We start from the raw sequence: 27,949 nt of genomic DNA, 5'->3' as shown, positions 1-27,949 counted from the left end.
TATTTTCAATGAACCAGTTGAACTGGCTCACAAATTGGAGAGAACGATTCATTAATAAATAAGACTAATTTGTTCACAAATCAGAGATTAATTAACTGACTCTATTCTCTGGTTGCAGCAGTTCTTGAGTCAACAGCTCAATCGATGGGAAGGTAATCAGTGAAAAATAATTAAAATTTCACTCTGTTCCAAACACAAATCTATCATGTGGCATCAAAGACTTGGAATATTGGGAGTCTTCTGGACTACTTTAATGCTGATTTGTAATTTTTGGAGCTTGACAGCCATAGTCATATGGTGAACTGTCATTGTATGGGGGGAAAAAACCTGCATAAAAATTCTTCAAAATATCAAATTTTTGCTCCAAAGTACATCATATGGGTTTGAAACGATGAAACAATGTCATTTTCTACATTTAAATTAAAACAGAAACTGCACTAGAGCCTGAAAAGTGTTGAGAAACAGCCACAAAATGGAAAAAAGGGAAGAGAAACATATATTGGGAGCAATTAAGAGAAAAAAAAGAGAGTGAGTGATTAAGAGAAAAGAGACAAAGAGGAAACACTATGTCTTTATGTTGTACAAACCACATGAGACACAGGAAAATCAGGGTAAAAACCCAAAGCCCTGCATTACCCAACTCTATGCCAACTTGGAGTGCCAGGCCAGTAAAACAGAAACCCATAAAAACTGTTAATTAGAAGATCAATGTTTAGCATCAAAGAAAGGGCATGGGCTCAAACAGTGTGCGGACCCTTGTAAATACTAAAGCACATTGTGAATGCAAGAGGCTTGTCATTAAGGGAATGGGCAAAGCGGATATCAACCTCAATTCTCTATGGCGCTTGTTGGTGACTGCACCCAAAGCACAAATGGACACAAAAGGCCATTCAATTAGTCACTAATAACTTGGTTTACAAGAATGATGATTAGCAAAAAGCCTCCTCCCGAATCAAGCCACTTAAGGGTCTATGGAGGCGCATATGTGCCATCAAAAGACACCACAAGTAAATTCATGTGGACGTTCCAAACAATAATGGATTGAACAGAACACACTAAATAGGCCAATAATGAGCCCAGACTTTTCTCATCAATTTGAGCCTGTCATGGCCAAACAGGCCCGTTCTGGCATCTTCAGAGCTGAAGGGATCTAAATGGGCAGAATTCAGTGCAGAGAGAATGCTAATGTAATGTGCTACACTCTCAACACAAAGAAAAGAAGAGAGGTCAAAGAAGTCATCAATCAAACAGGCTTGTGCACACTGGCAACTCTTCCAATCCGTCATCTGCAAGTGATTCCACCATCAGAGGAAGACCAAAAGTGTCTTCAAGCGGACTGTGTCCTACATGTACGACATGTAACTGAAGAATGAGCAGTATTCAGCACATGTGGATACCATATGTATCTGAAATGCTAAATATCTCTGAGCTATTGGATTTGGAGAGGGAAAATTCTGATATGTGTGTAAACGTTGAGTGGTAAAGCATAACCAGTGAAACCTGAAATACTCATTATCTCTCCCTTAATGCATCCAACTTGAAATCACTGTGTTGGCCAGGTCGAAACAAAGCTGCCAAGGTTGTCTATAGAGTGAAGTAGAAGCACTCTTACAAATTCCTTTGCTTCTCATTTTAGGAATACTGTGAGGGACAAAAGTGATGCCCTTAATGACAACTATAGGGATTAAGTAGCCTCACAAAAAACAAAACAAAACACAACTGTAACTAATCCCTCTTCCAACAGTATTCGCCACATAAATCTAAAGGGAATAGGCTCACCCAAAAATATGAATAACAGTCACTTTGTGTGATGTACTGTACATAATGAAAGTTGATATTCAGTCTCAAATCCAAAACAATTTAAATCATTATTAAAATGCTAAAAGAAAAACTAATTTGGCAATGGCTACATGGATTACACAAACCTCATTGGTTCTTACGACATGACGTTTGATATTATTGATTTAGTCACCATATTTGATGTTCATAATTTATTGATCAAAGTTTATTTCTATATAACATCATAAGATGGATACTTTGCTTTGAGAATGAAAAATGACACAGTCACAATCTACATTTCCATCCAAGAGCATCAAAATAAATCTGATTAACGCTACAATTTCACAAGTGTTGACATAATATTTTTCCGTTTAAATCTAGCACTTAAACTCTATGTTGATACTTCAAATGCTACGAAAAAAAAGGTTTGGAAACACTTTTTATCAAGAAAATTGGCATTAACGCAAAAATATAATGTCACATGACAGAAGTTACCCCAATCGTTGACCTGTGTTAATCATAACGACATGGTATACATCCTTGAAAGGCAACTTATTGTACGTGATCATGGATTGACCTTAATGGCATATAGATCCGATGCTGCAAACATGACACTTCCAGGAGTGCCAACACAAATATCTCGTATCATGCACATCGACAAGTGCATGGAGAACAAATTAATGGCCACTGTTTGCGATTAATTTAATCCAACCATTTATTTATATAAGTTCCTTTTCCACACCATTCAAAATAATAGATGGCAGTCATGGAATTAGCCCATAATAAAAAAAAAAAGCGTCTCGGTTACGTATGTAACCTCGGTTTCCTGAGACTAAGGTAACGAGACATTGCGTAGCAACGCATATGGGAGTGGCTTCTTACACAACCTAGTTGAAACCTTTCTACAATAATGACAATGCCATAAAAACAGATGCACAGTCACCATTTCCTCAGAATGTCTGACTGAGAACAAGGAGTGCATCGCTCGTGCCTCAAGAGCTCAGAGTCTTGTAGTGCGGCTTGTGTTTGCAATGTCTCGTTCCCTTCGTCTCAGGGTTATGTACGTAACCGAGAGGAGGTTGATGTGCCACGTCCTCCTTGCACCTGTCCAGGTGCCGAAAGTCAGGCGCCATCGTACACCGCCCCCCAAACTGTGTTGGAAGCATCCGTAGTCACCAATTTCTGCCTAACAACTTGCCCCATCATGACACTTCACTGGTAAAATGCAGGAGCTGTTCATGGTGCTAAAGCTATACAGCGGCGGGATATATTGATGTGCATGAGCTCTTGAACATGAGCCAAGCATGTTGTGGCATGCGTCGCTTCAGCCAGCACTAAAGAGATCTCACGTGTAAGAGACTTAATGGAATGATGGCGGATGCCACCACCATAAATCCCAATACTTTCTGAAACAGCTTCAGAGGAAGTGTTCTCCCCAGTTTGAACTGAGACAGATGCTGTAGAATGGCCTGACACGCTGCAGAGAATCAGGATGCTGAGGCCCGTTCACCATTTTTTTTTATCAGAAGGGCAACAGCTCCCTTTTGATTGCAATTCGTCCTCTTCTGATTTCATTTATTTGTGAAGTTAAAATGACTGTAAGCTGGCCTAATTTCAATGAATTGTCTCAAAAACTTTGAAGGAAAAATAATTAAGGATATCTGGGAGGCGAATTAGCGATAAACACATTTCTGTATGGAAACGGCTTAAGGGCAGATTTCTTTTGAGATAAACCAAAACTTATGCGACAAAGTGTTTATTTAGGCATGGAGTCTTCACACACACCCTTTTTATCAATTAAAGGTAATTTGAATGGAAACAGGCAGAAGATGTCAGATTTCACGGAAAACATTTTTACGCATTTTTACTTTGTCGATAACAAAATAGCGCGAAAAGTGGAAATAAACTAGGCTTCTATAAACTTGCATTATATGGCAAATAAACCATGTGAATACTTTTGTGTGATGTTTTTATTGGAGAAACATTAGAGTTAATCACAGAATTTTAAGCAAAACTTTCTAAACACCGTCATTGAGAGCTAAGGATCGATCTTAGAGAAGGTCCTGGAGGAATAACAACCTGCTTACTCAATCAGGATCTACTATGTCCTACCATTATTCTGAACACTTTCTCCATCAATAAGATCTCTATCCCAGCAAAGCAATGCCCATCTAGAAGACAGCTGCAGGAATTTTATTTTGAGATCCACAAAACAAGACTGGAGGTTGACAATGTTTATTTAACGAAGAAGCCTCAATTGTCCAGTAGCAACACTCGGACTGAAAAGGCTGTGAAACCTCTCAGTCCATTCGCAAACTTACTGCTGAAAGCTACGTCTCTCAAAGGAAAATGTATAGACATCTCCCTACTTCATTTTAAACAAGTACAGGGAGAAAAAGCCCCTCGGAAAGTGCAACATTTTGGAATAAAATTGACTTGCAGCAAACTAAAAATCTTAAACATTATTTGTTCGCTGGCCAACGGCTTGTCATCGGGCAGCCCACATAAAAAATACATTTCAATAATGTAAGAACGAGCCAAAAACCTGCCAAGCAGACAGTTCCCTGTGCAGCAAAACACATGAGCATTGTATGGGCCTTGGCACAACCACAGCAGATCACTCTCCTCTCCTCTTGAGGAATGAGGCAGATTTAAAGTGAGTATAATGTATTTGCAGACTGCCAGACAATTTATTTTTCTGATGTTACGAAAAGAATCGGGAATGGATGCTGAACTGGGACGCTGAGACACAGGGACTAAACCCAGTGTCCGTTTGCAGACAATTTACTGTTACGTTAGGTACGGCAATGGGTTTAAAGCGAAATGGAGAAAATGGATCCATGTATACATTTATTACAGAGAGAGAATCATCCATCCTGGTGAGTCTATATATATCCAGCCACTACCTCCTCAAACGCTTCTCTCTTTTGGCATCCAAATGCTGACACTCCTTTTCTTTATCGCGCCATTCCAGTTTCGCCTTTTCTACATCATTCTCACCCCCCTTTCTCTGCTTTTGGCTCTCCCCCGTCTTTTAAGTGAGCCCTGGGTAGTTTTTCGTTTTCTTTTGTTAAAGTAATAGTAAATGACACTAATAAAACGCAATATATTGGACTATTTATTTTCTATAGAAACACATTCCACTCAATAAAGAGGACTAATGGCATTTTCACAGAGTTAGAGTGATTCTCAAAGCCAATAGATTTATAGACAGTGAGCAATCGTGTCAGTGCGGGTCCTTGTGGGCAAAGGCCAGATGGCTCCAATAATCAATGGGTGACAAATCCAAGTATCCTAGAAATCTTACAGTACTTCGCACACACACTGTAATACATAGTCAAACCTCCCTATACACTTTACAGTATGTACAAAGTGGAGCTGTGTATATAAAGTCTTTAAAAATGAAAGTCTTGTCATAGTGGTGCCATGATGCTATTTTGCAAATTAACAATGGGAATGGCAATCCATTGAGAAACACTCCTGCCAATGGAGAGACAGTGGGCAAATGACACTGGACCCTAATGGGTACACAGGGGTCCAAAATTAACATTTGAGAGAGAAAATAGTCTTTGCCATGAAAATAAAACAGTGTTACTCGCCAGCTGGCCAGTAACTTTATTAGTAACTGCAAATTGCTAGAACGACATTCAAATCAGACATACTATCCACAAAAGAAAAGACCTGTTGTGATTCAATGACTTTTACCTTAGTGGAAATTGATCATCAGAATTATATCTAAGGTGTCCAACAGTTTATCTGTCAGAGATTTATGTAGCGACCCACACTTTTTGTGGAATATTGCTTGCATTATTTCTAATTCTATAAAAAGCATAAAAATTACATACACCTCCTAACATTCAAAAATACAGCACCTAAAATACACAGTTTCCCTCATACATATTTTAACTTGTGTTGAATAAAATTACTGTTATTTGTCTCTTGTAAATTATGAATTACAACTACTGTACATTATTAAACATTTAATAAATTATACATTTTAAAAGAACTGAGTAAAAGAGAACATCTATGACAGATATAAAAAAAAACAAATGAATGCCCATATTGATATCACACGCTCTAACCTGATCAGGACTCATCTTCTGAAGCTCCTCCTCCCAGGCATCCTGTTGGCTGCGGTGGTATGCGGAGGGTGGGGCCAGGTCCTGCAGGATGTGGGGGTCTCTCTCATGGCAGAGGGCCGTGAGGTGGCCGATGTACAGTTTCAGTTTACTGCGGTTCTGATTGAGGTCTATTAGTGGGGGTATAATCTGTGCAAAACAGAGGAATGAGGAAATGGGTTAGAGATAAAGAGCAATTTTAATCTCAGTTTCCTAAACGTTCAAGAATTAGACATTTGGACATGAGCTAGTTAGAACAATAGCAAAGTTGGTATGCAGACACATGCTGAAATGCAGAGGTGGGTAGAACAGCCAAAAACTGTACTCAAGAAAAAGTACAATTACTTAAAAACAAAATTACTCAAGTAGAAGTACTAACTTAAATAATTACTTGAGTAAGAGTAAGAACGTATCCAATTAAAAGAGTACTCAAGTAGTAACTCGTTACTTTCACAAATGATATAATAGACGTTAACTCCACTATATTCCATTACATAATATGTATTTAGCATGTATTACAGAATTATCATTATTATTATTATTATTATAATTAATGGAACTTCTGTCATCATTCACCATCATGTTGTTCCAAACCGTATGACTTTCTTTCTTGCATGCAGCACAATAATGAGATATTTGACAGAATGAGTTTTGAAAGTTTCAGTCACCATTCACTTTCAAAATATGGAGGGATAAAAAACACATTCACTGAAAGTAAATAGTGACTCATATAGATCATTTTTTAATATTTAAAGATAACAATGTATAATTATTTCATCATTATATATTGAATTATTGTTATATGAGTGGCATTCTCAGCAAATATTTGTATATACAATTAAATGCGATTAATTAATCGGGACACCATGTAATTAATTTGATTAAAAATGTTAATCGATTGTCAGCCCTAATTTATATATATATATACACACACACACAGTGCTTCCGGAAAGTATTCACAGCACTTCACTTTTTCCACATTTTGTTATGTTACAGCCAAAATGTATTCAATTCTACAAACAATACCCCATTATGACAACATGAAAGAAGTTTGTTTGAAATCTTTGCAAATTTATTACAAATAAAAAAATGAAACAAATCACATGAACATAAGTATTCACAGCCTTTGCTCAATACTTTGTTGAAGTACCTTTGGCACCAATTACAGCCTCAAATCTTTTTGTGTATGATGCTACAAGCTTGGCACACCTATTTTTGGGCAGTTTCTCCCATTCTTCTTTGCAGGACCTCTCAAGCTCCATCAGGTTTGATGGGGAGCATCGGTGCACAGATATTTTCAGATCTCTCCAGAGATGTTCAATCGGGTTCTGGCTGGTCCACTCAAGAACATTCACAGAATTGTCTCATAGCCAATCCTTTGTTATCTTGGCTATGTGCTTAGGGTCGTTGTCCTGTTGGAAGATGAACCTTCACCCCAGTCTGAGGTCCAGAGCGCTCTGGAGCAGGTTTTCATCAAGGATGTCTCTGTACATTGCTGCACTCATCTTTCCCTCGATCCTGACTAGTCTCCCAGTTCCTGCCGCTGAAAAAAATCAATGATGCTGCCACCACCATACTTCACTGTAGGGATGGTATTGGCCAGGTGATGAGCTGACGCTTGCCATTCAGGCCAAAATGTTCAATCTTTGTTTCATCAGACCAGAGCATTTTGTTTCTCATGGTCAGAGTCCTTCAGGTGCCTTTTGGCAAACTCCAGACGGGCTGTCATGTGCCTTTTACTGAGGAGTGGCTTCCGTCTGGCCACTCTACCATACAGGCCTGATTGGTGAGGTGCTACAGAGATGGTTGTTCTTCTGGAAGGTTCTCCTTTTCTCCACAGAGAAATGCTGGAGCTCTGTCAGAGTGACCATCATGTTCTTGGTCACCTCCCTGACTAAGGCCCTTCTCCCCTGATTGCTCAGTTTGGCCGGGCACCCAGCTCTAGGAAGAGTCCTGGTGGTTCCAAACTTCTTCCATTTATGGATGATGGAGGCCACTGTGCTCATTGGGACCTTCAATGCTGCAGACATTTTTCTGTAACCTTTCCCAGATCTGTGCATCGATACACCCTGTCTCGGAGGTCTACAGACAATTCCTTTGATTTCATGGCTTGGTTTGTGCTCTGACATCTGTGGGACCTTATATAGACAGGTGTGTGACTTTCCAAATCATGTCCAATCAACTGAATTTACCACAGGTGGACTCCAATCGAGTTGTAGAAACATCTCAAGGATGATCAATGGAAACAGGATGTACCTGAGCTCAATTTTGAGTGTTATGGCAAAGGCTGTGAATACTTATGTACATGTGAATTTTTGCTTTTTTATTTGTAATAAATTTGCAAAGATTTCAAAAAAACTTCTTTCACATTGTCATTATGAGGTATTTTTGTAGAATTTTGAGGAAAATAATTAATTTAATACATTTTAAAATAAGGCTGTAACATAACAAAATGTGGAAAAAGTGAAGTGCTGTGAATACTTTCCGGAGGCACTGTGTGTGTGTGTGTGTGTGTGTGTGTGTGTGTGTGTATATATCTATATATATATATATTAAAAATGACAAATTAGAATGAAGATTTATTGTATTAATATATTATTTAATAAGAATAACAAGGCCCAAGTATTGCAAAAGTTCATATGTGACGCTGTTTCTGCAACAGCCCCAGAGCTCCGACGCTCACTGTATACAACAGCATCCGAATTCACGCACTCATTTTGTTCACTCACTGCTAAGATATAGTGCACTCACTGCTATTCACTATATAAGAAATAGTGAATGAGTGAATGATTTTGGACACAGCCACTCTCTTGGCCTCTCTTGGCGCCCACGCATCTCTAACAAGCGATTCACACACCTCCCTGTGCATGCGCAGAAATGCTGTCTGTTCGCGCTCCAGTTGTCAATCACGAGAGCGGCAGAACAAAAGGCATTTAACCTTAACTTGGATGTTTACATGGATTTATACAGTTAATCAGCCCAAAGAACCTGCAATAGTTTCCAGTATCCCTGCAAGGGTATGGGGTAAATGGGTAAATACTGCTCAAATACTGTGCACTGATGTATTGCTTCACTGATTTAAAAATGTACACTTAAAAACTGATTTCATAAGACCCCAGTTACAGAATCACCCTGAAAATGACCATGACAGTACAAAGAAAAACCTGCAGGGCCACAACTTACCTCGACGTGCGGTTTTAAATTGAAGCTGAGATATTAATCATGAAATATATGCTTGTCTTGGTGTTAAATTAAGGCATTGCATGATAAAACAATTCTTTGTTCACTGTGTGGAGTGAAGAAAGTATTTCACTTAGTTTGAAGCGCTTAATGCTGCAGCAGTGATGGAATTGGCTTGAGTATATATAACAGTCTGTGACAGCGCGCGCAGCTGTGTGAACTTCCGCTGTCGTAAAAGTCCCATTCAATAATCTTTCAATACATTACACATTAACTAAAATTAAACCCTGTAATGTAACATCAGGAATGCCTCCCATTGTATAGAAGTAAAATGTATTCATTCTAAATTTACTTGAGTTTGAGTAAAAAGTACCCACATTTAAACCTACTCAAAAAGTTTTTTTTCCCCAAAAAGTTACTCAAGTAAATGTAATGGAGTAAATGTAGCACGTTTCAACCCACCTCTGCTGAAATGACAAAAATAACACGTATAGCAAGCCAAAACACAGTTAAAAATGTGTGTAGTCACATCTGATTTGCAGAGGGAATAAAACATACTCTGTGAAAGATTTTGAATGATTACGGATGACAGAACACAGTTGAAACACATAAATCACATCATGTGTGAAAATATTGTGAAAACATTCCCCTTCCAACAACAGAAACACAATCTCAGTTACCTGGACTGCTGCCGACAGATGCCCAAAACATCTTTATACACACAGCAAATGCAAACACATCCAAAACATATAAATCTAAACACAACATACACTTGAGAGTGAGCAAACCCAGAAAGCAAATGTCCTCTCTGTTCTTCCTAATGCACATCTGAAGACTTTTAGATTACTGATTTCAAATGCATTTGATTTCACATCACTTCAAGATGTTCATGCCCCCATTACAACCTCTCTGCATGCCGCCCCAATTTGAGAACCACTCTTAATCGATTGGGGTGTTGCATACACAGATTTTGGGCTGCAATGACTGACCCATGAATTCTTGGAGCAGAAGAGGTGGGCCAAGTTTTTGAAGTACTACAGTCCAACACGAGACCACAGAAGATAGATTGAAATTTTCCCCTATAAATACTTTCTCAAAGAGTGCCGAGAACAGAGTAGGGCTTGGGGAGTTCTGCAAATGCTCCTCATCGCTCAATAACACAAAGCAAATACAGTTGCCTGATTGCCGAAAAACATAGATGGGAAACAGAGGCTAAAAAGAAAGAGTGAGTGATGAGAAAGATGTAAGACAAGACAAGGAAAGAGAAATGCAGAGACTGCTATCGTCTGAAGCACCAGAGCTCACAAAACATGAGCAGGAACATTTGTGTCCCCACACTTTATTAATTCTTATTAACCCCATCTGTCTCTTTTCCAGCACAGAATGTTATTTTGTTTTTGTTGGCTTGCCGGGGGCCATGAAGGCTCTCTTGGGTGGACCCTGGCTGCGGAGTGCGATCAAACAAAACTGTGAAAAAACGTGACAGAGGAAGGTTACGGTGAGGGACAGAATGAAACCAAGAAGAGAAGACCTCATGAGAGAGAGAGAGAGAGAGAAAGAGAAAGATAGTCAAGGAAATGTCTAAAGTGGGTCGACAGTTCCCCCCAGTTCTGGAACCAATTAGATGGCGTAAACTGGATCTTTGCATAGAACGCACAGAGACCTACATCATGCTCTCGTTAGTCTACGGTCTAGCAAAGCCTAGTACGTGTTTGAGAATACCAAATCCTAAAAAAATAGTTGGATAAGGTGCCAAAACGCAAACCCTGACACACCAGGAACTTGCCTCAGGGCGAAAAAATTATGATGCAACAATTCATCTGTTGAATCAGCTGTGATAAAAAGGTCTACATTTATCTGTGACATACGACAGACAATTAACACGTCTTTCTTATCTTAGACAGACCTGAAATGGCTGTAAGGGTGATACCTTCTTCATAGAGTTGGGAACTGAAAACTGGTCCATTTAAAAAATAAAATAAATATCAGAACCTTTGATTTTCATGACTGTCATTTCCGTTTTCCTCTAATGTGGACAGAACTCTGTACTAAAATACTCAAGTGTTTCCTGCAGCGCAATTCAGGTTAGCCATACCCGTCTACTGAATTTACAGCACAAATCATGACAGCTATAGTCTGATTTAGTTAAGAATGGCTCTTTTGAGACGGTAGTTTTGAATGTACTGCATGCAACATACCGCAATTTCAGTGTAGTCCGAAACCCAAATGAATGGAGTGCAGTGGAGTGGTGGTGGTGTAGTGGGCTAAAGCACATAACTGTTAAACAGAAGGTCGCTGGTTTGATCCCCATGGCCACTACCATTGTGTCCTTGAGCAAGGCACTTAACTCCAGGTTGCTCCCGGGGAATTGTCCCTGTAATAAGTGCTCTGTAAGTCGCTTTGTATAAAAGAATCTGCCAAATGCATAAATGTAAATGTAAATTAATGACTCTTATGAGCTGATTCTTTTGAATCTACAGCGCACAACATAAAACGCTAACAGTTTAGTCCGATTTCCAAACAAATTACTCTTTATGAGCCAGAACTGGTTGTTAAATTCCACACAATTCCAAACCCTACTCCTTTGGCATCTCTGTCAAGTCTTGTATCTCAGCCAAGCTGTGCTGCTGAAGGATATTTTGGACCTCCATTTTGACTGGTAGCCACAGAAAGAGGAACGAGGCCTTAAAAAGGAGGTCTGATCGAAGCCCTCCAAACCACTATGACAGAATGGCCTTTTCGCACAGGGCGGTGGATTTACTCGGAAAAGCAACTGAGCCATAGCTATGGTGCCACATAAACAAACACACACCATTAAACAGAGACTTGCTGCATACAGTACAGTACATTGTTGACTGAAAGTATTGCTGTGCGCTAATAAGCTGTAAAAAGGCCAATAAGTGAATGGAATTTTACATATATTCATCTTTTCTCTTTCTCTTCCTTCCTGTCTGCTCTCAGAAAGAATTAATGGACTCAAGTTCAGACAAATGTCCAACACAAAACAGCACTATCCATTACCCTCTGGTTTTAACTGTGCAGTCAACACCTCTCTGGTGACATTCTGCCTCTGATCATTGATAATCAACCTCAATTCACAAATACTAAGCTGCTGAATCCAGCTTCATTACCTGTATGCAGGTTAGTACTATAAAATGGTCACCATTAGCCCAGATCTACTAACAACAGTCGTGCCATTGCTGCTGATGTTTTCTGTCAACTGGGTGCTGTCATAACTGTTTTGCTTGCACTGAGTTGCGGCTTTGTTTCGCGTCCTGTAGTAGACTGAGATCATAAATAATGCAACAATAACAAAAACAATATCATGCCTAGGTGACAGATTTACAGCAGGGAAATTTTCAAAGACCCATTTGTCGGGAGGGCCTGGGTAGCTCAGCAAGCAAAGACGCTGACTACCACACCTGGAGTCGCAAGTTCGAATCCAGCGTGTGCTGAGTGACTCCAGTCAGGCTTCCTAAGCAACCAGTTGGCCCGATTGCTAGGGTCACTTTTGGTTAACCTCCTAGTGGTCGCTATAATGTGATTCTCGCTCTCGGTGAGTTGCGCATTGATGCTGCCGAGAATAGCGTGAGCCTACACATGCGCCAAGTCTCCGCGGTAACGTGCTTAACAAGCCACATGATAACATGCGTGGATTGATTGTCAAATGAGATTCGTCCTCCACCACCAGGATTGAGGCGAGTCACTACGCCACCATGAGGACCTAGAGTGCATTGGGCATGCCATATTTGGGTAGAACCCCGCCCCCCCAAAAGACCCATTTGTCTCTACTTGGTTTGTGTTGCTTTAGACACACACGATGGATGGGAGTTGGTAAAACACTATTATGAGTGTACGACTGTGTCCCTGTGTGATGTCTTGGACTAATGGTCTTATAACAACCCATATGGCTTTCTTTCTTTTGTGGGACATAAAAGTTGATGTTAGGCAGTGACCAATCAGTTTACCTGTATGGAAAAAAGATTAAATAACAGTGAATGGTGACTAAGGCTAATGTTCTACCAAACAAGTGTTAATTTCAAGGAAGGCAAAAAGTCATACACATTTCAAACAACATCGCTTTATGGGGAGATATGTAATGAGTAATCAAAATATGGTTTTCAATGACCGATTCTTAAAACTGAACATTTGGTCCTCTCTAATCTTGAATATTTGATGATTTTCTTGCCCAATTTGCAATGTTAAAAAATTACAAGCTGCAAACAACACCTTCTCAAACCTTCACACTGATATTCCCATTGAAAGTATTCAATTCAGAAAGTTCATTGAGAAATCTGTCCATATGCTCTCTTTCATTACGTCCCCTCTAAAACAAGCTGTCTTCACCAGATGCTGAGTGTGTTACATACCTATACCAACCTGGTACTGTCATATCCCCTCCTCCTCAAACACCAGAGGGGAAAGAAAGTCAGACCCTTCAGCAATGACCGGCCTCCTTCCCATTCTCCCTCTCTCATTTATCACCTATCAGCTCATCGGGTGCCATTCGATACCCACACTGAGAGGCAGGAGTTTGGATCAATGCTGTCAGTCAGGCGGTCCATCAGAGACAAGCCACTGGCTCTTTCCTCAAAGACTCCAGAGGCCAGGCAGTACAGGAAGCCCCCAAGTGCAGCCATGAAGCCCAGCCTGGCTCAGCTTGCTCCTGTGGATCGTGGGCCTCTCAAACAGTAGCCGGGCCCTGGTGTACATCCTTTCCTGTGGCTAAGAGTTTTATTGGCCTATCCTTTTTCAGCCTAGCCGTGCTATGTGTCCGTTAGTGTTAAGGGGATAAAGATAAGGAAGGACTGGAAAGCCTCAAAACTTCAAGACACTGACAAGGCTGGTGGGCCTGCCATCATAAAGTGCTTTTCAAGAAAGAGACAAATCACCTCCACGGCATGAAAAAAATACTGACAGGAGAAAATAATGACTGTCAAATAAAGGGTAAGGGGGTGAAGACACGCACACACACCCCCCCCATAACACGCGCTTACAGAAACATATGTAATCCGAGTGCAGAGAGCAGATTTGTGGGGCAGATTAAGAGCAGGTAAGTGACTGTCTGCACTATCTCTCTCCACAACTCTCAATATCTCTTGGTAAGCCCCGGCGCACACACACACACACACACACACACACACACACACACACACACACACACACACGTGTGTGTATAATGTAAGTGTGTGTGTGTGTGTGTGTGTGTGTGTGTGTGTGTGTGTGTATATATACAGTGAGGAAAATAAGTATTTGAACACCCTGCTATTTTGCAAGTTCTCCCACTTGGAAATCATGGAGGGGTCTGAAATTGTCATCGTAGGTGCATGTCCACTGTGAGAGACATAATCTAAAAAAAAATCCAGAAATCACAATGTATGATTTTTTAACTATTTATTTGTATGATACAGCTGCAAATAAGTATTTGAACACCTGTCTATCAGCTAGAATTCTGACCCTCAAAGACCTGTTAGTCTGCCTTTAAAATGTCCACCTCCACTCCATTTATTATCCTAAATTAGATGCACCTGTTTGAGGTCGTTAGCTGCATAAAGACACCTGTCCACCCCATACAATCAGTAAGAATCCAACTACTAACATGGCCAAGACCAAAGAGCTGTCCAAAGACACTAGAGACAAAATTGTACACCTCCACAAGGCTGGAAAGGGCTCACGGAGAAATTGCCAAGCAGCTTGGTGAAAAAAGGTCCACTGTTGGAGCAATCATTAGAAAATGGAAGAAGCTAAACATGACTGTCAATCTCCCTCGGACTGGGGCTCCATGCAAGATCTCACCTCGTGGGGTCTCAATGATCCTAAGAAAGGTGAGAAATCAGCCCAGAACTACACGGGAGGAGCTGGTCAATGACCTGAAAAGAGCTGGGACCACCGTTTCCAAGGTTACTGTTGGTAATACACTAAGACGTCATGGTTTGAAATCATGCATGGCACGGAAGGTTCCCCTGCTTAAACCAGCACATGTCAAGGCCCGTCTTAAGTTTGCCAATGACCATTTGGATGATCCAGAGGAGTCATGGGAGAAAGTCATGTGGTCAGATGAGACCAAAATAGAACTTTTTGGTCATAATTCCACTAAACATGTTTGAAGGAAGAAGAATGATGAGTACCATCCCAAGAACACCATCCCTACTGTGAAGCATGGGGGTGGTAGCATCATGCTTTGGGGGTGTTTTTCTGCACATGGGACAGGGCTGACTGCACTGTATTAAGGAGAGGATGACCGGGGCCATGTATTGCGAGATTTTGGGGAACAACCTCCTTCCCTCAGTTAGAGCATTGAAGATGGGTCGAGGCTGGGTCTTCCAACATGACAATGACCCGAAGCACACAGCCAGGATAACCAAGGAGTGGCTCTGTAAGAAGCATATCAAGGTTCTGGCATGGCCTAGCCAGTCTCCAGACCTAAACCAATAGAGAATCTTTGGAGGGAGCTCAAACTCAGTGTTTCTCAGCAACAGCCCAGAAACCTGACTGATCTAGAGAAGATCTGTGTGGAGGAGTGGGCCAAAATCCCTCCTGCAGTGTGTGCAAACCTGGTGAAAAACTACAGGAAACGTTTGACCTCTGTAATTGCAAACAAAGGCTACTGTACCAAATATTAACATTGATTTTCTCAGGTGTTCAAATACTTATTTGCAGCTGTATCATACAAATAAATAGTTAAAAAATCATACGTTGTGATTTCTGGATTTTTTTTTTAGATTATGTCTCTCACAGTGGACATGCACCTACAATGACAATTTCAGACCCCTCCATGTTTTCCAAGTGGGAGAACTTGCAAAAGAGCAGGGTGTTCAAATACTTATTTTCCTCACTGTATATATATATATATATATATATATATATATATATATATGTATAAATATATATATGCTTATTTGCTTGGACATTATAGTCTTCCAATGACTGTCTTGCTAGCTTTGATGGGATAGTTCACCTAAAAATTTTAATTCTATAACTGACAGACTTGGTGGCGGCGGTGTGCGTACATTCATAGAAAACAATGGTTTTGTGGTGTTCGGTGTTCAAAATATAATCACTTTTATTATATGTAGAAAAGATTCTTATGTAAGTCAAGAAACTTATATAATGATGACATAAGTTTAATTTTTGGGTGAATGATCCCTTTAATGCTTCAAAATGACAACGGCACTTGTGTTTTAAGAGATGCAAGATTTATGCATGTCAGGGCTCCACTGCTGTAGCGTTTTATGAACAGAGCCTCGTCACCTATTTACGCAGGTTTTTATATAAATGCCATTAGATTTATACAGGTGGGGGGCTTTATGACTGTTGACTTACATGCCAAAGCTCTCAGTCAGTCAACGGCTATTAGAATAAGCAGGTCTTTAATAGCACTCGGTGGGGAGGAGGAGGACACAAAGCCAGGGCAGGTTACTGTTGACTCTGGAGGAAGGAATGGAGAAGGGAATTTATATACCAAGTACCTCCCGGTGTCACCATCATAGCGCCATTTAAACAGACCATGAAGGCAGCAGTCTAAGTACGACATTCCTTTCATTGAGTGTGTGTGTGCATGGGTGTTTATCCACGTCTGTAATGAGCAAAAGCCGTTTCCAAGAACAAATTTGCCTCTAGAAAATGGAAGTAAAGCTGTTGTGTGGGTTGAAAGCCACTCCTGTGGGCGTGAGGCAATGGGGGGGTCACGACCCTGAAGGTGAGGGTTGTTGGGTTGAAAGTTTGACCTGATCTCCTCAAACGTGCTGTAGGAAAAGCAGCAGAGGAAGGGGAGAACATGTAGCAAAGCTCCAGAACATCTACCCCACTGTGAGGGCAAACCAGGAGACTACAAGCTTTCGGGGACCAACTCAAAAAACCACGAACAACTGATTTAAATCAACACTATAAAAGTGTGACATTCAAATTTAACCCTACAATGCAAAGAAGAGCTATTACTCAAGTAAGTACAACTTCCTTGATTGCAACCTTCATTTGGATGCAACTAAGGAAGTTGCATCCAAGAGTCATAGCTCTTCTTTGCATTGCAGGGTTAAAATCTTCTTTTTTTATGTTGTCTTGGAAAATCCAACATACTTAATTAGGAAATTTCCAAAATCCCTAAACAAAGATCAAAATGGTTAAATGTAAGTCCTCCTCTAGATTTCAAGTTGAATTCACCAAACTCGGCAGAGACATTCAGACTGCCACATCCACAGTAATCCATTTTGTTCTGAAAACTCGGTTTTCAATTTCTTAAAGTCATCGTTTTCCAACGAATGCGGAAACGGAGAACATTTTCAAAATGCTCCATTTTAGTGAAGAAAAAGGCATAAACTACATAAATCTATTTACCTATTTTTTTTCTCTTTCTGATGTTTTATTCACAGTCGTTCTGACTTTAGGGCATACATAAACATTAAACAAAATGTGGTATGTAAATTACAAAATGATGTGTGTACAAATCTCATTTGTATAATGTTTTTTATCGAATTGTAACTCCTTGTTTGTATCCTCTTTCTGCCTTTCTAGTGTTTTACGCCACTGAGCAGTCTTATTGCTGACCGAATGGCAGTGTCATGTCTCATGTTCACCAACAACCCCATGACAATTTTGAGAGAGCTCTTTTGTCTTACTCAGTGCAGTACTCAAAACCTGCTCTGCAAGAGAGGAAAAACAAGGGGTTTTAAGAACAACTGTGGATGGAGAGATCTAAGAAGGCCCACATCCTGAGGTCAAAGGGCTTCTCCTGTGTAGTACTCAACACCAAAAGACTTATGCCTCTGTGCATTTACAGACAGAGGACAGAGGAAACAGAGAGAATGAAAATGGGGCTCCAGTAAGTTCAAGGGTGCAGAGTTGGTAGAGATGGTTCTAACAGACTCCCTCTGGCTTAGAAGGTATAACATATGAAATCTTCAGCTATAATACTTGGTCCTCAGAGACAGGAAGTGTGGGCTGAAGGAAGTGTGTCAACAGCTCAGTGGTTCATTCTTAGATACAAAGAGCAATGACACAATTTGACAAGGCCAACATAGTGTTATTCTACACCAGGACCAAAATACCAACATTTCTGACTCGTCAAGTTTTCAAGATACATTTGGCAAAACTGCCAGAGAACTTCAGACTGTTCTGACTTGTGTTGCTATGTCTTTTATAACTGATCATACTAATGGTTTTCCTGTAGTGGATTATCCAAATCCCAAAAATCCCATCAATTTACATTGATGGAATGTTTAAACAGGCCAAGACTCTTCAAACTCCATCTGTCAAAAATTCACATGTAAACACATCCATCCATCCATCCATCCATCCATCCATCCATCCATCCACCCACCCATCCATCTTCAAGCAAGGCGTTGTCAAGCCAATCTCAAAGGTTGTCTTGACAAACTTTACATATCTGGTCATTACTATTTTCCACATTTTAGAATAATAGTAAAGTCATCAAAACTATGAAATAACACAAATGAAAATATGGTTATTATGTAGTGGCAAAAAATGTATTGAGTATTATATTGCAGCTTCCTCACAGTACATAGCTTTGCATAGAAAACAGCTAAGTCTGGGTATTTTCCCAACCAACTTCATAAGGTGGCACCTGAGATGCTTTATTAACCGTATTGAAGGAATTCCCTTGCTATGTATTCTGGACACTTGGCTTCTTTTCTTTCACTATTTGGTTTTAATAGTTTGCAGTTTTCAAGTTCAAGCATGAGCCTTTTGATCAAAAGGTTTTTAAGATCATATAATTCAGCCAAGTGTGTCCAAACTTTTGACTGGCAGTGCATGCATCTCCCTACAAGACTAACACCTCTATAAGGTGTGAACAACATCTGGCAGGTTTCCTTTTAATTGACTGATAATAGCGGTAGTTCTAGGTCCTCAGTTTTAGGCTTAATTGGAGAGCTGGGTAAACGAAAACAGACTTAACTGAGGGTTGGGTGGGGGAAGAGACTTAGGAAGAAGCAGCAAAGAAGAAAGAAAAAAAAGAGAGGGAGCAACACAGCAGTTTCCACCCGTCCGGTCTCCAGCGCTCATTCCGTCCACGGCTGGTTAAGTGCTAAATGAACTGGGAGATTTAAGGTGGTTGTTGGACAGCTTAGGCATGGTGCAGAATCTGAGCCAGCTCTTTCCTATCAGCCTTAAATCAGACCAGCGACATCGGCAGGGGGCCAGAGGGCTCAACTTGCCCCAGGCCCCCCATCCACAGCTCTGGAAAGCATTAGGGCCTACTGACATGCTGCAGGGAGTTCATTAGCTGTATGAAGCAAATTTATTCAACAGGTAGATATTAAGAAGCATCAAGTCTAAGCATTCCTCCTACAAATAAAATAATCTGCAATTTAATCGGACGAGATTTTTTAATGCTGAGGTATACACAAATTTGATAAATTAAAACATCAGTGCACGAGTGTGAGACAAGACACACATCAACACATTTGTCTGGGATTAAACCCAGGGAGATATCGTATAACCATTTAGCATCAGTACAAATTTTATATTTTTCCAGATGAGCTTGGTAAGAATGCATGCTACTCAAATATGGTAATTTATTATTAATATTGTTTACTTACCCTAATGCCATTAAAACCCATTGACTTTCTTCTGTGGAATACAATAGATATTTTAATATCTTTAATTTCTTTACAAAAGCAGTTGATAGTGAATTTCTTTAGAAATAAAAAACATCTAAAAGTCCAAAAAGTAGTCCATGTCACTCGTTCGTCATATTGTCTTCAGAAGGGCTATGATCATTTTATATGACAGACCAAAATTTTATTCGTTATTCAGTCTCAGATGAAATCATATCATTAGTCATCTTCTATGAACAGAGTACAAATCAAATATTGTGACTAACATCAAACCTCACTGGTTCTTGGACGTCTCGTGACCAAACATCATGACGAACCAATAAGGTTCGATGTTACTGACATGTTGCCATATTTGATTTATCAAATTATATTTGATTTCATTTGAGAGTGATTAACGACTTAAATTTCAATCTGTTCATCATGCAAAGTGATTGTACGCCTTCAAAAGGCTTATATGAATATGTCTGACAAGTCGCATGGGCTTCTTTTATGGCATTGTGGGTGCTTTGTTTTTGCTTAGTTTTTTTGTAAATAAATCACTATCAACTGCTATTGTATCGAAATTAGCAACTGCAATATTCTTTAAAATAACCCCTTTTGTGTTCTGCAAACAAAGAAAGCTGTATGGGTTTGAAATTAAATAAGGGTGAGTAATTAATGACATAATTAAAATTTTGGGGTGAACTATCCCTTTAACCACTTTGGAATAACCATTCCTTTCCATCTTTCACTGGAATTGGAAACGCTCAGACAATTGCGTTATCAGTGAGCCGACACTCTAAAATGAGCTGAAGTAGTGAGGATTTTCCACAGCTCACGGTCATGGTCTATTACTAAGTCATATTACAAGCGCTCTCCCTTCCTAACCTGCATAGGGAGGGCAACGGGCACAGCGCCCAGGGTAAGGCTTCCACGTCTGCCCATTAACACATCTAGAAATGGCGCCCTGGACCAGGTGGCCAAAGCGTTCCAACCGCATAATCCCTGCCACAATGAGCCTCGAACTTTACAGTTTGAGCAGCTCGCACAGAAATCATGGCCACGCTGGGTTCACTGGGTTTGAGGAGGAAGGAATCATGCAATTATTTGTTTTGATAGGACTGTTCACAGCTTTCCTGTAATTCAGATATTAACAAAAGAAATCAATACTTTTGTATTCTTTTTCCATCACCCACAAATGAAAGAAAGCCATCAATTTAATTTCAAGACTTTGAAAGAGGAACAGTTGCAATGATGGAGCAAAAACAAAAAAGGAAAGAAAAGAGGGATTTATTTTCTCTCTACAGTTTTCACCATAAATGCTGTGTGGTTCAATTGACATCTTTAGTCTATTTTCCTAGTTTACCCTCTGACATAGACAAGGCGAGCAGAACCCAGCTGGCCAGCACGTCCTTGGATTGCCTAGTTCCAAGAGGGAAACCAGAAACATGGATGCGCCATTAAAATGTATTTTTCTTGAGTGATGCATCCTGGGAGAGCAGGCCAAAATGTGTGGTTTGCTGAGGCCTTAAAAAGCAGGACAGTCAAGCAGTGAAGCATGACTGGGCCAACAAATCTGCCCAAAAAAGCAACAACAGAGAGAGACAGAGAGACCAAAAATAAAAAAGGGGGAGAGAGGATGAGAAAGTGTTGCACCTTCACACATCTTCAATGCTGAGCATTCTCAGAAGTGAGCAAATCAAATGTTGCTTCATTTTACCAAGTGATAAGGTAGATAAAATTCAAATTGGAGTTTTGAGTGTATTTCTTTAATATGTATAGTAAAAAACAAAAGGAGTTTAATGAACTTAAAACAATTGTCATCATTTGGCCTTTCCCACTGGCAGTACTAAAGCCCGTTTTAGGTACATTTCCCTGGGGTCTAGTGCTTTTCGTCTCTTTTGCATCCAAAGAACTATAGTTCCTCGAAGCCGTTTTAGGGGACATTTTTACCTCCTACTACGGGGAAGATACTTTTGGGGCGTTTAGGAACTGTAGGAGGAGCTGCAGCCTGTGATTGGTCAAAAACCTGCATTGAGAAATGAGAGGATCTCCAGAGATTGTGCTAATTTTACAATTCCCTTAACAGAAATAACATATAACAAACAAAGTATCCAAAGAGAATCAACAGTATCATGTATGTGTATGTGACTTCATTGGGAAACACTATCTGAGTTTATCACATCTGTACTGTGTGAATATACAAAAAATTTAATGATTTCTGGATTACTACATTGATTTTCCTGGGATTACATATATAAACATTCAGATGTTTATCAAGAGTGGGTAATTGAACTTTATTATCCACTGGTCCGTCGTTAAATCTAGAAGCATTGTGCACCTGTTACCAAATGGTTAACTTGCATCAAGATGTCCTTAAGTCAATGAGTATTTCAGTACAGTAATTTATGTTTAGTCATAAAATAATTTATTGTTAATTATCTGTTGATTAATAGGCTTATAGTGTATTTTCAAAATGTTGTCTGCAGAGTTCAGCGTGACCTCAGTTGTATTTTTAATTTTTGGGTGAACAACCCTTCAAAACATGTAAAATTTCTAACCAAGCCAACTCAGAACTCTCTGTATCCTCTATAAAACAGAGGTGGCGCGGCAAGTCATTGTCTATCTGGCTGATTCTAAGCTCTTTCAGGATCCAGAGGAGAGCTTTGAGCCAAAGACTTGACAGAGTTAAGATTCAACACACTTCTATATGAGCCCTTTTATGTGAGCTCATCCTTTATGACATAATTTAAACATTTAGACGCTGCAGTCTAAACTCTCTTCCAATTGGCCAATTCAAATGTGGCCACAGAAGACTTGCCTCTATTCATCTCAGCAGATTACAACCCGTAGACTCTCCAAGGGCAGTCATCAGTCTCTCATCAAGGAGAGTGAGAGGCTCAGATTACGGGGTCAGATAAAACCGGGCACATGCATGCTGCTGGGAACGACCAATTGATATCTGTAAGATGCCTGATTGGGTCAGAGTAATTTTGCTCTAATGGCCTCTTTTGCCTCTTCTAAGATTCTGCACTTCTGCAAGCAATGACCATCCGTCAGGTGACCCCTGACCCTTAGTAAGGAGCTGGGGTATGTTTCCAATGACACCCTATTTCCTCATTTCCTATGGCATACTCTTATGCAGACATCAACAAATGGAGAAGCTATGTCTTCGTGGAGAATGGAGGAATGACTGATTGAGCCATTTGGGGTACAGCCTCTCTCTTCTGTTCCAGGGGATGTAGATCTCAGTTTCATGGTACAGGAAGTGGGGCTGCATGGTTCAGGGGCTCCACAGAAACCCCAAGTCTGTGCTCTGCCAAACTAAGTCCCCCTCACAACTGAGACTGAGTGAGGGCCCCTTCACTGTCTACCCTCCTGTCTGCACCAGGCGAATGGAGCCAGAGGCCAGTTTTATATTGAAATCATATGGAGGTGGGAAGGCTTCAACAATGACCCCCTGCAACTTCACTCTCGACCACATGTTTCCCATTTTAATCTAATTATAAATATTTGGACTGGAATTACTTGGAACTGACAGAAAGAAAAAAGTCATGCTGGAATAAACAAGGCAAGTACAAAAGGCAAATAAGAAGGCAAACATGCATTTTCGGGTTCGTATTAATGACTAAAACAGAGCTGTTGAAATGTTCCTCCTCTGACCACTGAACCATTTTCTTGGTAAAAAAAAAATTCCAAGTCAGCAACGGAGCCTCTGTCCTTTCACACAAGGGTGGGGATCATTTTAATAATGTGGGCAACTGCTGGGTGGTTGCGCTTATGGTACGAGTTCAGCAGAGGTTACACCTTAGTTGCTCCAGTGGGACGGGAATACCCACTGACCCCTGGAATATGCTAGCGATTGCCAAACTCTGTTTCACAGTTTTCCATGGACCTGCACCGTCCAAGCTGTTAGTAATGTCTAAGGACGCCAAAAAGAGGTGACACGACAATTGAGTCTTCATTACTTTTCTGTTCTGCTCGCTAACACCCGATTTGGCATTGTGTTGTACGTGAGTCACTTTGAAAATAACCTTTGTGACTAAAGAAAGAGGGAGGGATGTGAAAATAAGGGAGGCATAGGCAGTACAGGAAGAAAATGGTGGATTGACCTGTTAGCGAGAAAGATTTTAGGTGGGAGAGATGGAAAGCACACTTGTTAAGATGTCTCTAATCAGGTTGTGGGTCTTCCAATGCAAAATTCATAATATTTCCCCAGAAAATGAAGCGACACATCAGTCATGTTTGTGGTGATCACCACCTGTTTTTCTTGCTTCCTCCGATTATTCAGGTGTGAGGCCTGTTTGACTTTGCATTTACATGACCTTATACGTTTTCTGCTTATTAAGAACAGGGGTGGAAAGAGTACTGAAAAATAATACTCAAGTAAAAGTACTGTTACGTTTAAAAAAAAAATTTATGAGTAGCGTAAAAGTACCTGTCCTAAAAACTTTTCAAGTAAGAGTAAAAGTGTAGCTCATTTAAAAGTTATGCCCCTTTATAATAAAACTCTATGCTGCAATTTAAAAATGTTGCACACATAGTGTAATTTACATTCCCTTTTATGGCTGTTTGCCAGAAATAATAAAAAATTATAGGTATTTTATTGGTGTTTGTGATTGAAAGTTTTGAAAATACATCACTTATCTATGATACTGTAAACACTACATTAATCTGATGGAAAAAATTACTAAAAGGGCGACATGATTACAGAAATGAAGATGAAAAAGTTATTTTCAATATCATAATGTCTGAAACAATTACATTAAAATCAGTTAATGTGTAGGGTCTACATTTCCCTTAATGCCAAAAGAGCATTACTGTTGTGCATAAAACATGGTCAAACAATATAAGGAATGCAAAACATTTTTATGAAAACCCACTAAAAAGCAGGGACACTTGGTGCATTATGTCCCGCACAATAGAGAGGGTAGAACAGTTGTTTGGTACAGGGGCCACATCAGGCTTCAAAGGAATAATTCACACAAAAATGAAAATTGTCTAATCATTTATTCACCCTCATGCCATCTCGGATGTGTATGACTTTCTCCTCAGCAGAACACAAATTAAGATTTTTAGAAGAATATCTCAGCTCTTTTGGTCCATACAATGCTAGTGAAGCTCCAAAAATCACTAGTCAGCATAAAAGTAGCCTAATTCCTGTGACTCCAGTGGTTAAATACATATGATAGGTTGGGTGAGAAACAGATCAATATTTAAGTATGTTTTTCCTGTAAATTCTCCTCCCTGCTCAGTCAATCTCCACTTTAACATTCTTCTTTTGTTTTTGGTAATTCAAATCATGCATATCGCCATTTAATGGGCAGGGTGAAGAATTTCTTCTTAAATTTTGATCAATGTCTCATCCATACCTGTCATATCAATTCTGAAGTCATGGATTTAAACACTGCAGTCATATGGATTACTTTTATGCTGCTTTTAATTACTTTGTGGAGTGTCAAAATGTTGACATCCATTCACTTGTATTGTACATCATAGACATCTGACAAGTCCAACATTTTGATGCAAATCTGATTTTTATCAGATCAAACCGACTGCGTTTACATTAATGCCTCATCAAGACGGGCATTGGCGGAATTATGGAGTGTATTTGATTGTTTAGGCGCGCAATAGCGCTCAAACATTAGCGCCTGTCAATCAAACAGCATGCAGCGACACATGTCAGGAAATTAAACAGTCAATCGTTTATATTTTATCTAGATCAACCAACCAGTGGTTGTCTTGCTATCGTGATTGATGTAATAAACACCCATTCTAGATGTTGAACATAGGACATCTCTCTTTTTTCAGATAAACATCAAGATTGTTTTATTGCCCAGCACTATTGATAACATTGCCTTAATCTCTCACATCGACCCAATAATCTCAGTGATAGATAGATAATTTACAGGCTACATTATAGATACACAGAATCTAGTAAGAAAAAAAATTAAATTTACCTCGATATGTTTCTTAAAGGCAGGATTAATGCTGATATCTGCATTGGTATGCATGACACAATCAAGCAATTGGCCTTTTTCACTGCAAAAAGCCCTTTTAGGTTCAGCCGTGATGTTCAGGTGAACTGTGCTTGAACAGTTGGCGCCAAATCTGCAGCTGTTGTTGAGACTATCTCTAGCCAATCATGTTGACGGATAAAAATAAAATCAGGACAGTGAAGTAGCGAACACAGACGGTGGAAAAATAGCGCATTAAATGTACAGTTACAGCAATTAAAATATACTCAAGCAAAAGTATACAATTTTTAAACTACTTAAAGTAGAATTCTTGGGAAAAAGTAGTTAATTACAGTAACGTGAGTATTTGTAATTCGTTAGTAGTTTTTGCTTCATTACCGAACTGCTTCTACAGAAAGCAAAGTGATTTCCAGGTTACAACATACACTCACCTAAAGGATTATTAGGAACACCATACTAATATTGTGTTTGACCCCCTTTCGCCTTCAGAACTGCCTTAATTCTATGTGGCATTGATTCAACAAGGTGCTGAAAGCATTCTTTAGAAATGTTGGCCCATATTGATAGGATAGCATCTTGCAGTTGATGGAGATTTGTGGGATGCACATCCAGGGCACGAAGCTCCCGTTCCACCACATCCCAAAGATGCTCTATTGGGTTGAGATCTGGTGACTGTGGGAGGCCATTTTAGTACAGTGAACTCATTGTCATGTTCAAGAAACCAATTTGAAATGATTCGAGCTTTGTGACATGGTGCATTATCCTGCTGGAAGTAGCCATCAGAGGATGGGTACATGGTGGCCATAAAGGGATGGATATGGTCAGAAACAATGCTCAGGTAGGCCGTGGCATTTAAACAATGCCCAATTGGCACTAAGGGGCCTAAAGTGTGCCAAGAAAACATCCCCCACACCATTACACCACCACCACCAGCCTGCACAGTGGTAACAAGGCATGATGGATCCATGTTCTCATTCTGTTTACGCCAAATTCTGACTCTACCATCTGAATGTCTCAACAGAAATCGAGACTCAACAGACCAGGCAACATTTTTCCAGTCTTCAACTGTCCAATTTAGTGAGCTCTTGCAAATTGTAGCCTCTTTTTCCTATTTGTAGTGGAGATGAGTGGTACCCGGTGGGGTCTTCTGCTGTTGTAGCCCATCCGCCTCAAGGTTGTGCGTGTTGTGGCTTCACAAATGCTTTGCTGCATACCTCGGTTGTAACGCAGTGGTTATTTCAGGCAAAGTTGCTCTTCTATCAGCTTGAATCAGTCGGCCCATTCTCCTCTGACCTCTAGCATCAACAAGGCATTTTCAGCCCACAGGACTGCCGCATACTGGATGTTTTTCCTTTTCACACCATTCTTTGTAAACCCTAGAAATGGTTGTGCGTGAAAATCCCAGTAACTGAGCAGATTGTGAAATACTCAGACCGGCCCGTCTGGCACCAACAACCATGCCACGCTCAAAATTGCTTAAATCACCTTTCTTTCCCATTCTGACATTCAGTTTGGAGTTCAGGAGATTGTCTTGACCAGGACCACACCCCTAAATGCATTGAAGCAACTGCCATGTGATTGGTTGATTAGATAATTGCATTAATGAGAAATTGAACAGGTGTTCCTAATAATCCTTTAGGTGAGTGTATATTGAATATTTATTTTAATAATGACCATGACCTATAAAATGGTTATTGGGTGTTGGAGATTAAAATACATTACAAATATGATTTTCGTGAAATCTAATTACTGGTAACATGCCTCAACCCATTTGTCTTGTTTCAAACAATGGGTGAGTAGTTCGCTCCAGTAATTTAAGTTGCCTCATTAATGCCTATATTGCAAAAGGTTGTTGATAAATAGGTTTATTGAGCATTTTCACTGTTTTTCTGCTGAACTTAACATACTATTTGCAGCAAAAATATTTTGAGCACCCAAACTCTATTAGCATATTCTCTTGTGGTGCACTCTAGATTGGCAGTGTGAATACAGTAACCTGTTAATATGGGTTTGTGTACAGTGTGAAATAGGTCTAAGAGAGGTTCAAACAGAATTTAGCTTCCGAAAATGAGAAAAGGAAGGGGAATAGCATCTCCACATCCAATTAAAACAGATAAAAGACAAGTTACTCCAAAAGGTTTGATGACCTGTCAGTCCATTTGACATCTGTAGCTTAGTCAGTCCTGACATTCACCTGAAACAAAACTCTGTTCTGTTCTCTATTCTGTAACCGTAACAAGAATATTCCTCGAAGTCAAACTTTTGAACCTCTATTACCTCAATTATTAAGTACCTGATATTTTATCTGATATGTAAGGTAATATCAACCTTTTAAAATATG

General features: G+C 39.8%; 1 protein-coding gene across 1 annotated transcript in view; it reads right to left on the bottom strand.

Moving 5' to 3' along the window:
- LOC127639023 (ELKS/Rab6-interacting/CAST family member 1-like) overlaps positions 1-27,949 on the bottom strand; it is a 293,380-nt gene that overhangs the window by 18,353 nt on the left and 247,078 nt on the right. Inside the window, exon 19 of the mRNA XM_052120833.1 lies at positions 5,862-6,047. Coding sequence (XP_051976793.1) covers positions 5,862-6,047 — 186 coding nt within the window. The remainder of the gene's footprint in view (positions 1-5,861; positions 6,048-27,949) is intronic.

The sequence above is a fragment of the Xyrauchen texanus genome, chromosome 47 (genome assembly GCF_025860055.1).
Source record: "Xyrauchen texanus isolate HMW12.3.18 chromosome 47, RBS_HiC_50CHRs, whole genome shotgun sequence".
NCBI lineage: Eukaryota > Metazoa > Chordata > Actinopteri > Cypriniformes > Catostomidae > Xyrauchen > Xyrauchen texanus.
The sequence above is the reverse complement of the archived record's forward strand: the minus strand, read 5'-3'. Positions and strand labels throughout refer to the sequence as shown.